Source organism: Dipodomys ordii, unplaced genomic scaffold (genome assembly GCF_000151885.1).
Source record: "Dipodomys ordii isolate 6190 unplaced genomic scaffold, Dord_2.0 Scaffold64, whole genome shotgun sequence".
Classification (NCBI taxonomy): domain Eukaryota; kingdom Metazoa; phylum Chordata; class Mammalia; order Rodentia; family Heteromyidae; genus Dipodomys; species Dipodomys ordii.
The window spans coordinates 5,895,040-5,908,309 of record NW_012267280.1 but is presented as its reverse complement, the minus strand read 5'-3'; the positions used below and the strand labels follow the sequence as shown (position 1 = coordinate 5,908,309).

At 54.9% G+C, this 13,270-nt stretch overlaps 1 protein-coding gene across 1 annotated transcript in view; it reads right to left on the bottom strand.

The window, feature by feature from the left end:
* Positions 1 to 13,270, bottom strand: part of Gas6 (growth arrest-specific 6) — a 29,560-nt gene that overhangs the window by 7,107 nt on the left and 9,183 nt on the right. Inside the window, exons 5-11 of the mRNA XM_013022710.1 lie at positions 7,784 to 7,906; positions 7,003 to 7,125; positions 5,828 to 5,950; positions 4,870 to 4,991; positions 3,911 to 4,029; positions 3,497 to 3,686; positions 659 to 823 (exon numbers count right to left, since the gene is read on the bottom strand). Of these exons, the coding sequence (XP_012878164.1) occupies positions 659 to 823; positions 3,497 to 3,686; positions 3,911 to 4,029; positions 4,870 to 4,991; positions 5,828 to 5,950; positions 7,003 to 7,125; positions 7,784 to 7,906 (965 nt within the window). The remainder of the gene's footprint in view (positions 1 to 658; positions 824 to 3,496; positions 3,687 to 3,910; positions 4,030 to 4,869; positions 4,992 to 5,827; positions 5,951 to 7,002; positions 7,126 to 7,783; positions 7,907 to 13,270) is intronic.

The window sequence follows — 13,270 nt, the reverse complement described above, 5'->3', positions numbered from 1 at the left end:
AACTGTAACCCTCTGTATAGTATCTTTACAATAAAAAAAAAAAGAAAAAGAAATGGCGAAAGGAAAAAAAAAAAGGTTGAGGTGGGGTTAAGGGAAGGAGGACAGCAAGGAAGACAGAAAGGGTGGGAGAAGGCAGTCATAAAACTCTATGACTATGCTACCAAACTAAGAAAACTGATGGAAGGGGAGGGTAGAGAAGGGACGGGGAAAGGATGGGAGGGGTAACATTGGTCAAGATGTGCTATATGCACCACCTGCTTTGTTGAATGGCAACCCTTTTGTGCAGCTATTTACAGATAACAAAAATGTAGGGTTTTTTGAGATCTATAATCACTTATATTTAAACATATTTTTAAAAAGGCTGTGTTGTGTTTTATTTATACTGCAAAACAGACATTTCTCAAATGAAAACACACACTGGGTTCAAAAGAGGAGATAGTTAGCAGCAGAGCTAATCACTGTTCACCTGCCTGGGAACCTCTGTCCTCCCCTGGTCCATCACCAGCCTGGGAACCTCTGTCCTCTCCTGGTCCATTACCAGCCTGGGAACCCCTGTCCTTCCCAGGTCCATCACAGGGCTGGTGAGCGAGAGCTCTCCACCAGCCACTCCCATGGTCTTGAGCCCCTCCTGTCCCTTCCAGGCAGGAGCAGTACTTACAGGCTGGATGAGGTCCTTCTCCTTGAAGGGCACGCCGCCCACCGTGAGGTTCAGGTGATAGAGACCTCGATCCTGCTGGAACAGCTCCCCAGCCACAGCAATCTTCATGACCGCATCCTTGTTCACTTTGATCACCAGATTCCGCTCCAGCTCCTCAACAGAGATCTGAAGGAGACCTGTTTGTGAGCACAGGTGACAGAGGCGCCCTCTCCTCCAACTGGTGAAGGCTGGGTCCATGTCACCTGGGCCAGAGGCACTGACCGAAGGAGAGACCAGGTGTCATCACCACTGTCTAGGAGGTGCCCAATGTCATGAGACCACAGCTATTGCCACTCATGTCCACAATGCTCTAACCGCATTAGACCATAGCCACAGCCACCCACTACCACGAGGCCCCAACCCCATGAGACCACAGATACTGCCACTCATGTCCACACACTCCAACCCCATTAGACCACAGCCATGGCCACCCGCGACCATGAGGGCCCTGAACTCACAGGCTGTGCTTAGCCTCATCTGCAATGGGTATCTGCACCCTAGTGTTAGGTACAGGAGGCTGTGCTGACCACCACTGCAGTTCTTCTGAGGTCAGTCAGGGCTGTGAACATGAAGACCTCTCCCTCCAGTTTAAATGCTGTCTTCCCAGCACATGTGAGATAATTAACACATCACAGAAGGCTTCCATGGAAAGGTTCACCATCACGTCACCAGTGTATGTGATGCCCACATGTTCTTTGAGGAGAAACCGAAGTAGACCATCCACTGAGGCTGCATACAGTCAGGCTTCAGCCCAAAATCTAGCCCCGGCCTATCTCATCTACTCCATACATCTTCAGTAAAGCAGCCCATGGGACTTGCTCACTGTCCCTTTCTGAGGGGACTGTTCTCAGTCTATGGTTCTGGACTGTGGCTGGGAGCACATTCCTGTAGTGGCCAATACAGCTATGCAGGAACTACTCAGACCACAGGGTGAAACAGCACTGACATCAAAGCTGGAAGTCAAGTTGTGCCCCCAAGCAAGCCCGGTGTTTGAGCCCTTCTTACTGTACGATGTAGCACAAATGCAGAGATGTTCATGAGCACACATTGTTCCCGGGACCTTTATGCAGCTAGCAGTCATCTCAATCCCCCAGGGTTCTTCCCAAGACCCCTTTGCCCCTGCTCTCCTTTAGAGATTGCTCACCAAGCTAAGACTCCCTGAACAAACAGGCTTTTTCCCTCCAGTTCTAACCACGGCAAGCACAGCCGTGTGCTCAGCTATCAGTGCAGGCCTCGCTCCAACCACTTCCCGGAGGTGCTGTCATGAGCGGCTGTGTTGAATCACACCTCGGGTGAGGATGTCGCTGTCTAGACAGGCACTGTGGCCACGGGTGTCCTGTCTTTCACAGCGCTAACTTCCCACCACACGCTAAACACTGTGCTCAAAGATGTTTGTAGACATAATGGCAGGTCCAGAATTCTGCTCTTCCTTTACAGACTTACTTTATCTGCTCTATGGCTACTGAGGGGGTAGCACCCGGCCACCACCGTCCAGCTCAGGCTCTTTTGTGACCCTGTAGACAGACTGAGGTTGGGCCAGACCCTCAGGAGGTGACAAGCACAGGGCTCTGCTCCCCTCTCATGGGAATGATCCCCTCACACAGACGTGCTCCCCTTACACAGACGTGCTCCCCTCATACGGGCCTGCTCCCCTCATACAGGCATGTTCCCCTCACACAGGCATGCTCAGGGGCAGTAGTGCCAAGCACTGCTTGCTCTCAGCCACATGGCCTGACTGCTTCCTTCTGCCCCTGGGTATTACTGGCACTTTTTCTACAGTGCCTAGCATCTTCTCACCTTCTCTGACTGGACTCTAGCTCCCTCCATCATTTCCCAGTTTGAGTTCCTCATGTCTCTCTCAAGACAGATTACCTTGCTTAGAGACTGGGGAGCACCCAGTACACCCAAGACCAGGAGCAAGGTGTACATCCAAGACCAAGAGCAAGGTGTACAGCCAACACCAGGAGCAAGGTGCATGTCCAAGACTAAAATCAAGGTGTACATCCAAGACCAAGAGCAAAGTGTACGTCCAAGACCAAAAGCAAAGTGCATGTCCAAGACGAAAAGCAAAGTGCATGTCCAAGACCAACAGCAAGGAGTATGTCCAAGACCAAGAGCAACGTGTATGTCCAAGACCAAGAAAGAGCAAGGTACACATCCAAGACCAGGAGCAAGGTGTACATCCAAGACCAAGAGCAAGGTGTATGTCCAAGACCAAGAGCAAGGTGTATGTCCAAGACCAAGAAAGAGCAAGGTGTACATCCAAGACCAGGAGCAAGGAGTACATCCAAGACCAAGAGCAAGGTGCATGTCCAAGACCAAGAGTAAGGTGTACATCCAAGACCAAGAAAGAGCAAGATGTACATCCAAGACCAAGAGCAAGGTATACGTCCAAGACCAAGAAAGAGCAAGGTGTATATCCAAGACCAAGCACCTGCCATCTGGACAGGCTGTGGCTGTGTCCTCTGGGACCCTGTGTGGTCTCACCCTGGCTCTACAGGGCCAGAGGCCAAAGCCCAGGGCAGTACCCCTGCTAAAATTTGGAGATCACAGAGAAAAGCTTGGTAGAACTTCTACCGAGCCCATGGGTCTTCTCGGGGCTGATGACCCATAGTTCCCACACAAGGTCTTTGGGAGGAAAAGCTACCAAGGGTATAAGGCAGCATCCTGAAGCTCAGCACTGGCCTTGAGGGCATCCAGTAACCAGCACGTGGTGTCTTCCCTAGGAGTGGCTGCCATCAAGTCTGGAGATGTGTCCCAAATGCCCAAGTCATGGAGAGCCCTGAGCACGGCACTCACCGTCTGCCACATGCCGTGATTGATGACTGGCCCGCTACTGGTGATGCGGCTGACACCGTTGTAACGTAGCTGCAGCTCCAGCCGCCCAGCCCTCAGACCCAGGACCACCCAGTTGCTGTCCAAATGGCCTCCAGCAAAAAGGAGGATCCCTTCAGGGTCAAAGGTCCGGAAGTCAAACTCAGCCACCAGCCTGAGAACAGAACCAAGAAATAAACCAGCACAGGCAGCCAGAGCTGGGCACGAGTCCATGGTGCGGGGCTGCCCAGTACTAGACTTCAGCACCCAGGACTCTTTCCAGAACACGGGTGCCTATCTGGGGGTGCTGGAGACTACTGCAGGCTGCATCCATGCCCAGGCTGCCGTGGCTCTGACCACAGGATCCAGCACACCTCTGGCTCTCTGGCACCTGCTCACCTGGTAGGCTGCAGCCTCTTGAAACGAAGTCTGATCACAGGAGTTGCGCTGAACATGCGGCCAAGGTACAAGGACTTCATGCTCTTGGCCATGCTGAAGGGCACGCAAGGCAAAATGTCCTGCCAGACAGGATAGAGGGTTAGGAGGGGTGTCCTGTGGCCCCTCTCATCTAATCTTAAGACCCTGGCTGCTTAGGGGAGGTCATCTGACCAGCTGGTGTTCTGGGTGGCATGACTGCCCACCCCACCTGATTGCCCTGAAATCCTAGTCTGGTACAACCAAAGGCAGGTGTCAGGCGTTGGGCCTCTGGGCAGAGGACCAAGATTTCAAGGTCATGGTCAGCACACCTGAAGAGCTGTCCTGTGGCATTCCCTTGCCTCTTCTTACCAATGCCCACGAGTGTTTGTTTTCTAAATTAGGAAATGCTACAGAGTAGAGAAAATCCTAAAAACCAACTGTCTTGATCACCAAGGTCCGAGAATGTTCCCTGCTCTCTCCGGTTGCCCTGAGGTAGAAGGGGACCAAAGCAGGTGTAGCTGACCTTCCGGGACAGCAAATGGTAGAGGAGTCCTTCTGCGCCCACACCAACCAGGTGGGCACTGAAGCAAGGGCTGCTCTGGTGTCCCTCCCACCCTGCAGCCCTGGCATGACAACACCCCCCGGGGGGGGGGCAGAGCAGCCAGTGCCCAGCAGGCCAGGCTGGGAACACTGGGAACACTACAGCTGCACCCACTGTGCACCTCCACATGGGTCTCACGCATGGGCCTCACACGTGGGGCTGTACCATGACCAGCTGATGGGGGAGTCTGGTCCCTGAGGAGATTTCATGAACACAAACAATGACCTCAGAATCCCAAAGCCTCACGTCTGGAAGGGTGTCTCCCACAAACCCTGCAATGGTGAGGGGTCTTGTGCAGAGGCTGAGAACGGTCCCTGTAAGGTGCAGGCAGTCCACCCACCTCACATGTGTCCATGTCTGGGGACAGCTTGAGGCCCCCGCGCCCGTCGCAGTGGCAGGTGTAGCTGCCGGGGGAGTTGACACAGGTCTGCTCGCAGCGTCCTTGCTGGCACTCATCCACATCTGCCAGGCAGAGGGGGGCACAGTGGGCGCCACGCACCATCCACCAAGGGAAAGTCAACGTCCACGGTGGGAATGTGGCTTGAAAGCATCTCCCAGGGCCCTCCCACCGCAGCTCTGCCCCTCCCCCAGTCCCGCCCACTGCAGCTCTGCCCCTCCCCAGCCCCGCCCACTGCAGTTCTGCACCTCCCCCGGGCCCCACCCACTGCAGCCATGCTGAAGATGGCTAGGGCATGGAGCTCAGGCTGAGCATTGGTCAGAGAGGGAATGGAGGTCCTTTCCCTCTTTCTCTGACCCTGGTTACTGTGTGTAGGGGTAATGGTGTGGGCCCACACCACCCTAACTTCTCCTGACTGTTCAGCACCCCAGGAAGTACCGGGAGCTCAGCCCCTCTCAAGGGCTATACTGCTGCCCACTGGGGCCAGCTTCCAGGAGTAATGACAGAGGGGCCATTGTCTGTACCCTCAGGACGTGGTGCAGACTTGCATTGCACAAGGCAGTTTTACATGTGGGCACAGGGTTGAGAAGCCAGAACAGATGGAGCATGCACACGATGTACACGGCTGCATGGGTCATGTTTGTGTGTGCACACTCAGGACTGCATGTACCTGCAGATGTGTGGGAAGAGGTAGATAACCCCACTATGGGGGTGTTGAGAGGAGGGCCGTTTCAGAGTCCTCTGACAGTGCAGAGAGACCCCCAGGAAACGTGCTGGCCTTCCCCTGCCCCGTGCGTGGTCGAGGCTTCCTATAGCACTGGCCTGCTTATGGTCACCAACACAGCCCATGTGGAGGCAGGGATGACGTTTCTGGACATGGGGTGGCTGTGGCCTGCGGTACCTTGGCAGGCCTTCTCCTGGGCACTGTACGCGTAGCCCTTGTCGCAGAGGCAGGAGTATGAGCCTGGCAGGTTCTTGCAGCGTGCCTCACCACAGGCGTCTGACTCTGCACACTCATCAATATCTGCAAGACAAGCCAGCTGTACAGATGGTGGCCATAGAGAGCAGGGTACAGACTGGACCAAGATGGCTGCAGCTGGCCACTGGGCCCAGACAGAGGGGGGTAGAGAGGAGGAAGAACAAAAGGAGGAGGAAGAAGAAAAGGAGAAGAGAGGAGCCCTGACACCCTTGTTGTGTGCACCAAGGGCCTTGTGAGCTCAGCTTGGTGCAGTGCTAGACAGTGAGTGCCGTCACGCGGGGTCAGTCCAGCGAGGTGTCCTTGCTGCGCTCTGGAAGAGCAGGCCAAGTAGAGTACCCAGTGAAGGCCAAGGGCAAAGCAACAGCTGGAGGAAGCTCCACTCCGGGCACAGAGAGGATGAGGAGAGGAAGGTAGGCCTGCACAGCATCCAGGAACTGGCTCTTGGTCATCAGGAATGGAAACTTCGAGGTGGGTGATGGGATGCTGTCCCCACGTGATAGAGTCCCCTCCAGTCCCTGGTGCCTCTCCTGCCCCATGCCTGTCTGTGACACTCACATAGCTGCTGTACGTGGTGCCCTGGCTGCAGGGCCTCAGGGACACCCTTGGGGAGGCCAGATGCCCCCTCCTGCCAGTGGGTGCCACTCTTGTGCAGCCCACAGCCATGTCAGGGTCTGGGTGGAGGTTACACCTTGGAAGTGGTTTTCTGAGGTTTCCTCAGGGACTCAGTCTGGCTCTATCATCAAGGAGCCCCGACTGAGCAGAAGTGGAAAGAGGTGGTGGGCAGAGCTGAGCAGAGCTGCCCCTGCATTCTCAGGCAGGGTGGAGGGAACCGATCATGAAGGTGTGAAAGAGCCGGTACAGACATGGGGCCCGGGCCTGCATCTTTGCCTGACTTCCCTGAGTGACTTGAAGAGCTTTGCATGCTCGGCAGGCCACAAGGAAGTGTCGCCTTCAGAGCAGGCAATGTATTGTGGAAGGAGGCACTACCTACAGCTGCATCATTAGGCTAGGCTGTCTCCAAAGGACACCCATCCCCTCCCAAGGAAGAGGAAAGGAAGAGAGTGTGAGAAGCATGGACAGGGCCAGCCGGGCCTTACCTTGGCAGGTCCTGCCGTCAGGGGCCAGTGCAAAGCCACTGTGGCAGGTGCAGTAGAAGCTGCCTGGCTTGTTGTGGCAGGCCTGGCTGCAGCCGCCATTCTCCTGGCCGCACTCATCGATGTCTGGACACACAACAGGGAAGGGTTCTGAGGCTTGTGCACATTTCTACTGTAGCCTCCCTCCAAGGCCCACCTGCTGGCCTTGCAGTGGACAAAGGGGACAGCAGAGGGCCAGGGAGGCCTGAGTCCCTGCTGCCAGGGACAGATGCAGGCTCAGTCCCAAGTGTCTCCATACGCACGCAGGTGTGGATGGAAGTTAAGCGGGGCCCCCTGGCCAGCCCAACCACACACACTGCCCAGGAGCCACAACCTCCACAGAGTCTGGCTAGTGTCTGGGCCCTGAGCAGGCCCACCGCAGACCGCCTGCACGGCCCTGCAGCCTCTCTTCTGTAGAGCTCTCTCCTGTGCTGCATGTCTAGTGAATCAGGGCAGAGCCCCCCTTAGGGTGACAAGGCCTGTGGGGCATTTTCTTCACTTTATACCTATTCCCAGCTCAGCCTTTGCTCTGCAACTCTCTCTGGGAGCTTCTGGAAAGCTTCCTGGCTTCGGTACCCCGGGGGAGTGAACAGAACCAGGCCCACAGCAGGAGGCAGTGGGGCAGGCTGCTGAGCCAACTGGGACCGGACCCAGCGTATGAGGGTCAGGAAAGGACAGGGGCGGGGTTAGAGCGCACATCGTACACAGCCACTGCCACCCAGTCCTGAGACTACAGGGGCCTCACCTCTGTCGCAGAGCCGGCCCTCCCAGCCGCTCCTGCACTTGCAGAAGAAGTTGCCCATGAGGTCCTGGCAGACTTCCGTCCCTTCCTCATCACAGGGGTTTGGAGTGCACTGGTCAGGCAAGTCTGAGATGGAAGACACAAAGGGCATCAGAGCTGCTCCCAAGATGCCTGTCAGACCTCTACTGGAGTCCCAGTGAGTGAGTGGTTTGAGACAGATGTCTGTCCACCTCAGGCAAGGAGTCAGCCTGGGCCAGCTCCAGTTCCAAGAGCCCAAGAGCAGCTGGCTTCCCACTCAGCCACGCGGTGGGGAGGCCCATAGGCCCCAGGCTCCCGAGGACAGGCACACGAGGGTCCCGACTAACCACAGGCCCAAGGGCACACCCCACCTCCCCAGCAGGCCTGTGCTGCCCACCCACAGGTCGACAGCCTCGGATGTCCCCCACCCCAAGCACAGTCTTGGTGGAGTCCACACAGCCCGAGACCCCAGGTTCACCGATGGACAAGGAAGGTCATTCAGCAGCCATGCCTACCCCAACACCCCCCAGCATCTCAGCATGAAGGCCTTAGGTCAGTGCACACCAGCTGGCAAAGTAGGGGCAGGGAGCTGGCTGAGCCGTACAACTTCTGCCTACAGTTTAGGACCTATAATTAAATGTCCAACATAGCTGCCCTCCTCTAGAGAGTCTCAACACAGCCAAGAGTTCAAGACCCACAACCCATGCTTCTGGTAGGGGCAGGAAAACACTGCATATGAGTTACAAAGTAGGGTGAATTGCAGAAAAAGCTATTTTTATGGTCAGGGTTCCAAGAATCCTTTTATGGCAGCTGGCTGAGCCCATGTAGGCATGGCCTGGAGTGTTGAAGGTCCAGGACTGTGGCTGTGCTGGCGCGGGGTGTGGGGTCTGTGGCCTGGCTAGGAGGGCTCCTGTTTGCCAGCAGCCAGCCTGGGTGGAAGGGAAAACAGGGAACCTGGGGAGATGTGGAACATACAGGGGAGACACAGAACCCACAGGGAAATGCAGAACCCACGGGGGAGGTGCAGAACACACAGGGGAATGCGGGACACACGGGGGAGATGCAGAACCCACGGGGGAAGATATGGAATACACGGGGAGACACAGAACACACAGGGAAGTCACAACACATGGGAGATGCAGAACACATGGGAGATGTAGAACACGGGGCAGAGGTTCCAGAGATTCCTGCGTAGAACCATTTCCTGGCTTTGACTGAGCATGCTGTTCTGTCACATACGGATACTGAATATTTCATTCCTTGATGCTCTGTGTCCTGTCCTCTCAGGGTATGACTCTATCCCCTCTCGGGTACCAGCTGAGGGTTGTTATGGGGCGTGGAATAGGAGAGAATGACCAGCTTCATTTTCTCATTGTGCTCAAGGTCCATGGCTACCTGAAACCCCCCAAAACCAGAACCAGACAGCCGCCATGCTGGGACCAGGACAGTCGCAGACCCGGACATTTACGTCCTTCAACACCAGCTCAGCTCACAGTGTCCTCGGCCTGGCACCAGGGCCCTGAGGAGCATCTCCTCTGGGTACAGCCACACCAGTTTGCCAAGGACAGGGAAGGCCTCTCCTCCTGCGTGAGACCACACGGGCACACTGAGGATGTGGTGGATGGCACTGCTGCTCCTTCAGGAGGAAGTGAAGACTGGCACTGGCGTATTTTCAATGGTGAGCAGCCACCGTAAACACGGCGTGCGTTTTCTGTGGCTCTCTGAGTGGATGACTCTTAGTATCTTCTCTTCACCTGCTACCACTCCTTCCACTGGAGTCACAGGGAACAGAATAGGACCACAGTGCAAATGGAGCTTGGGAACCAGCAGGCACACTCCTGGGAGAGACCCTAGCAAGACCCCGAGGGTCTACTGGGCACTCACACCAACATGTACTCCGCTCTGAGGAAGACAGGTGCCTGTGGCAAGTTCTCAGCCAGACCTGTCCCAGGTGGGTTCCAGGCTCCTGCACCTCCACGCTGGACAGAGCTGGCTCCCATCATGTATGGGGGAACCCAGTCAGGAGGCTGGAGGCTGCATTCTCTGAGCTCATCCAGGATCTGTGAGGGAAGCAGCGCTGTTGGCAGACTCCACCTGTGCTCAGTCAGGAAACTAAGCAGGCGCCAGGCTTACCAGCAGGCTGGCCAGCCAGTCAGGGCTCCTGGGAACTCCTGGGTGCTCTTGCTTTGCTGCAATTCTTGTTGCTCCCCACAGCATGCCTCAGCCTGACTACAAAACACTTGTCTCGACACTCTTTTGAGACGCTTGCTCCATGGTTTTTGGCTGGCCACTGTGAGTGAGTTTACCCGTGAGCACTGGGTTGGCTGGTAGAGTGCCAGGGCTCGAAGACCAGGGTCAGCGTTTCTCACCATCCACAGCCATTTTGGCCAGCTGATTCCATCCCGGACGCTGGCTTGGCCTCTCTCACACTGCTGTGGTGGTCATGTGACATTTGGGACAGGGTAAAGCCAAGCTCAGGACACCACACATCACCTCGCCACCGGGAGGCAGGGCTGGGGGTAACTGAAGGGCCTGGCTACCCACAACCCCCTCACAGTCCACACCGTGCCCGCCGCAGGAAGAGCCCACTGAACCATGCACACAGTGGAAGGGGTCACGTTGTTCAAGCACACAAGGACATTTAGTGTAACTTGGCCTTGACTTTGGCCTGCACTGTCAGTCACCTCTTAGAAAGTCTGTCCCAAGACCAGGGGCTAACACCGTCCACTAGGGTAGAGCTGCTCCTGACGTCTCACACACCGCGCCAATGGCATGCCTCTTCCTTGCTCTCTAGAGGAACTATTTGCCAGGACCTAGCCATACCCCCTGACCATGGGGGGACAGGTCAGTCAGGACACGGCCATGTCTCCTGACCATGCGGGGGGTGGGCAGGTCAGGACATGGCCATGGCTCCTGACCATGGGGGGGCAGGTCAGTCAGGACACGGCCATGTGGGGGGTGGGAAGGTCAGTCAGGATGCGGCCACGTCTCCTGACCATGTGGGGGGGGCAGATCAGTCAGGACGTGGTCATGTCTCCTAACCATGGGGGGGGGCAGGTCAGTCAGGATGCGACCACATCTCCTGACCATGAGGGACGGGGGGGGCAGGTCAGTCAGGATGTGGCCATGTCTCCTAATCATGTCGGGAGACAGGTCAGTCAGGACATGGCCATCACCTCCACATTGGCACCAGCACTAGCCACTGGCTCCTAGCAGACCTGCGAGGGCCAGCACTTGTATGGGGCTGGACTGGGCTCTGGCAAACTTGGAAGTGGGACCTGTGCGCTATGCTATTGCAACAATAACAGATAACCAAAAGGCTCAAGCTACAATGTGTGTCCGTGGACACAAAATAAGACAATCTGTGAAGGAGCAAGGAGTGAGAGTGGGTGGCCCGGTGGGCTGTGACGGTGTCTCCTAAGGCTCAGCAGGAAGAAGCTTTAGAGGCGGTGAGCGAGTGGCCAGGGCATCTGCTCCACACTAGGTAGTGGCACCCAGCATGTGCCTGTGGTCCCTATGGTGGACAACAGCCAGGCAATTCCAGGCAAGAGGAGCACTGCAGGCCAGACCTGACCAAGGCCCTTGCAGTGGGCTCCCCTGGGCATCCCTGCCCATACCCATCTTCTAGGTGGCACAGGCCCACCCGCTCCACAGAGGCATGGGGGCCAGAGACACACAAGGTATCACTCTAATCCTGTTTGCTACAACAGAAACTAGAAGTAACCTCAAAGTCTGTCAATACACTAGAAATAACCTCAAAGTCTATCAACACACACATATTACACACACCATACACCACACACACACACCACACACACACCATACATATACACCATACACACATACCACATATACCTCACATATACACATACCACATACCATACATACACCCCCACACACATGTACATACATACCATGCACACACCACACATACACACACACACAGGCACACATACCACACATACCATACCATACACACACACACACACACCACACACATCACACACATACCACAAACACCATACATACATACCATATATACCACACACACACCACATACCACACATACACCTCCCACACACACCACATACCACATACACCACACACATACCACACATACATAGGCATACCACACACACAGAGGCTAAGCCAAGTGTCAGGAATGACTAAGATCTCACACAGAATGCACGTGCCCTGGTGGGTGGGGTCTCCAGCCTATGCAGTGACATGGTAAGGGTATGGTGCAGTGAGTCAGAATACAAAGTTTTCCAGACATACCTCCATAGTTCTACATGCAAACAGACAGCTCAGAGCTGTTCACCACAATGATGGATGGATGGTCAAGGTAGAAATGTACTTTCTTTTCACAGCCTTCTGAAAGGTTTAAACTTGGCAACATGTACATCCATTGCTCATTGAGAAAGAAACAAATTACTTTCTTAAAATCAAAGTTCAGCCGGGCACCAGTGGCTCATACATGTAGTCCTAGCTTCTCAGGAGGCTGAGATTGCAGTTTAAAGCCAGCCCAGGCAGGAAAGTCCATGAGAATTTTTTATTTTTATTGTGAAAATACCGTACAGAGGGGTTACAATTACATGGGCAAGGTAATGAGTACATTTCTTTTCTTTTTTTTTTTTGGTCCGGTCGTGGGGCCTGAACTCTGGGCCTGGGTGCTATCCCTCAGCTCTTCAGCTCAAGGCTAGTGCTCTACCACTTGAGCCACAGCTCCACTTTCGGCATTTTTTTCTTTTTGCTTATGTGGTGCTGGGGAATCAAACCCAGGGCCTCATGCATGCAAGGCAAGCGCTCTACCACTGAGCCACCTTCCCAGCCCCATGAGTACATTTCTTATCAAGCATTGTTGCCTCCTCCTTTGTTTCCCCTTCCCATCTCTTCCCATCCCTCCCCCCGCCCCCAGCCAAAATTGTAAAGTTCGTTTTTCGACATAAAGACTTGTACATCTCATTGTTGCAATGGGTCCACCTGAATCCCTATTTAAATGGTTTGGTTTTGCCCTTCCATGAGAGTCTTATCTCCAATAAACTACTCAGAAAAAGCTGGAAGTGGCGCTGTGGCTCAAGTGGTAGAGCACTAGCCTTGAACAGTGAGAGGTTCAGGGACAGACCCCAAGTCCTGAGTTCAAGCCCCAGAACCAGCATAAAAGAAAAGAAAAAGAAAAAGAAAGTTCAGTCAGTAGAAAGGGAGCAGATGTGGGAGGCCAACAATTCCTTGTGGTTACAGAAATATTCACACGCTTTTGCCAATCACAACCAAGAGGACAGCTGCCTGCCAATCACAACCAGGAGGAAAGCTGCCTGCCAATCACAGCCAGGAGAACAGCTGCCTGCCAATCACAGCCAGGAGAACAGCTGCCTGCCAATCACAACCAAGAGGACAGCTGCCTGCAATCACAACCGGAGGACAGCTGCCTGCCAATCACAACCAAGAGGACAGCTGCCTGCCAATCACAGC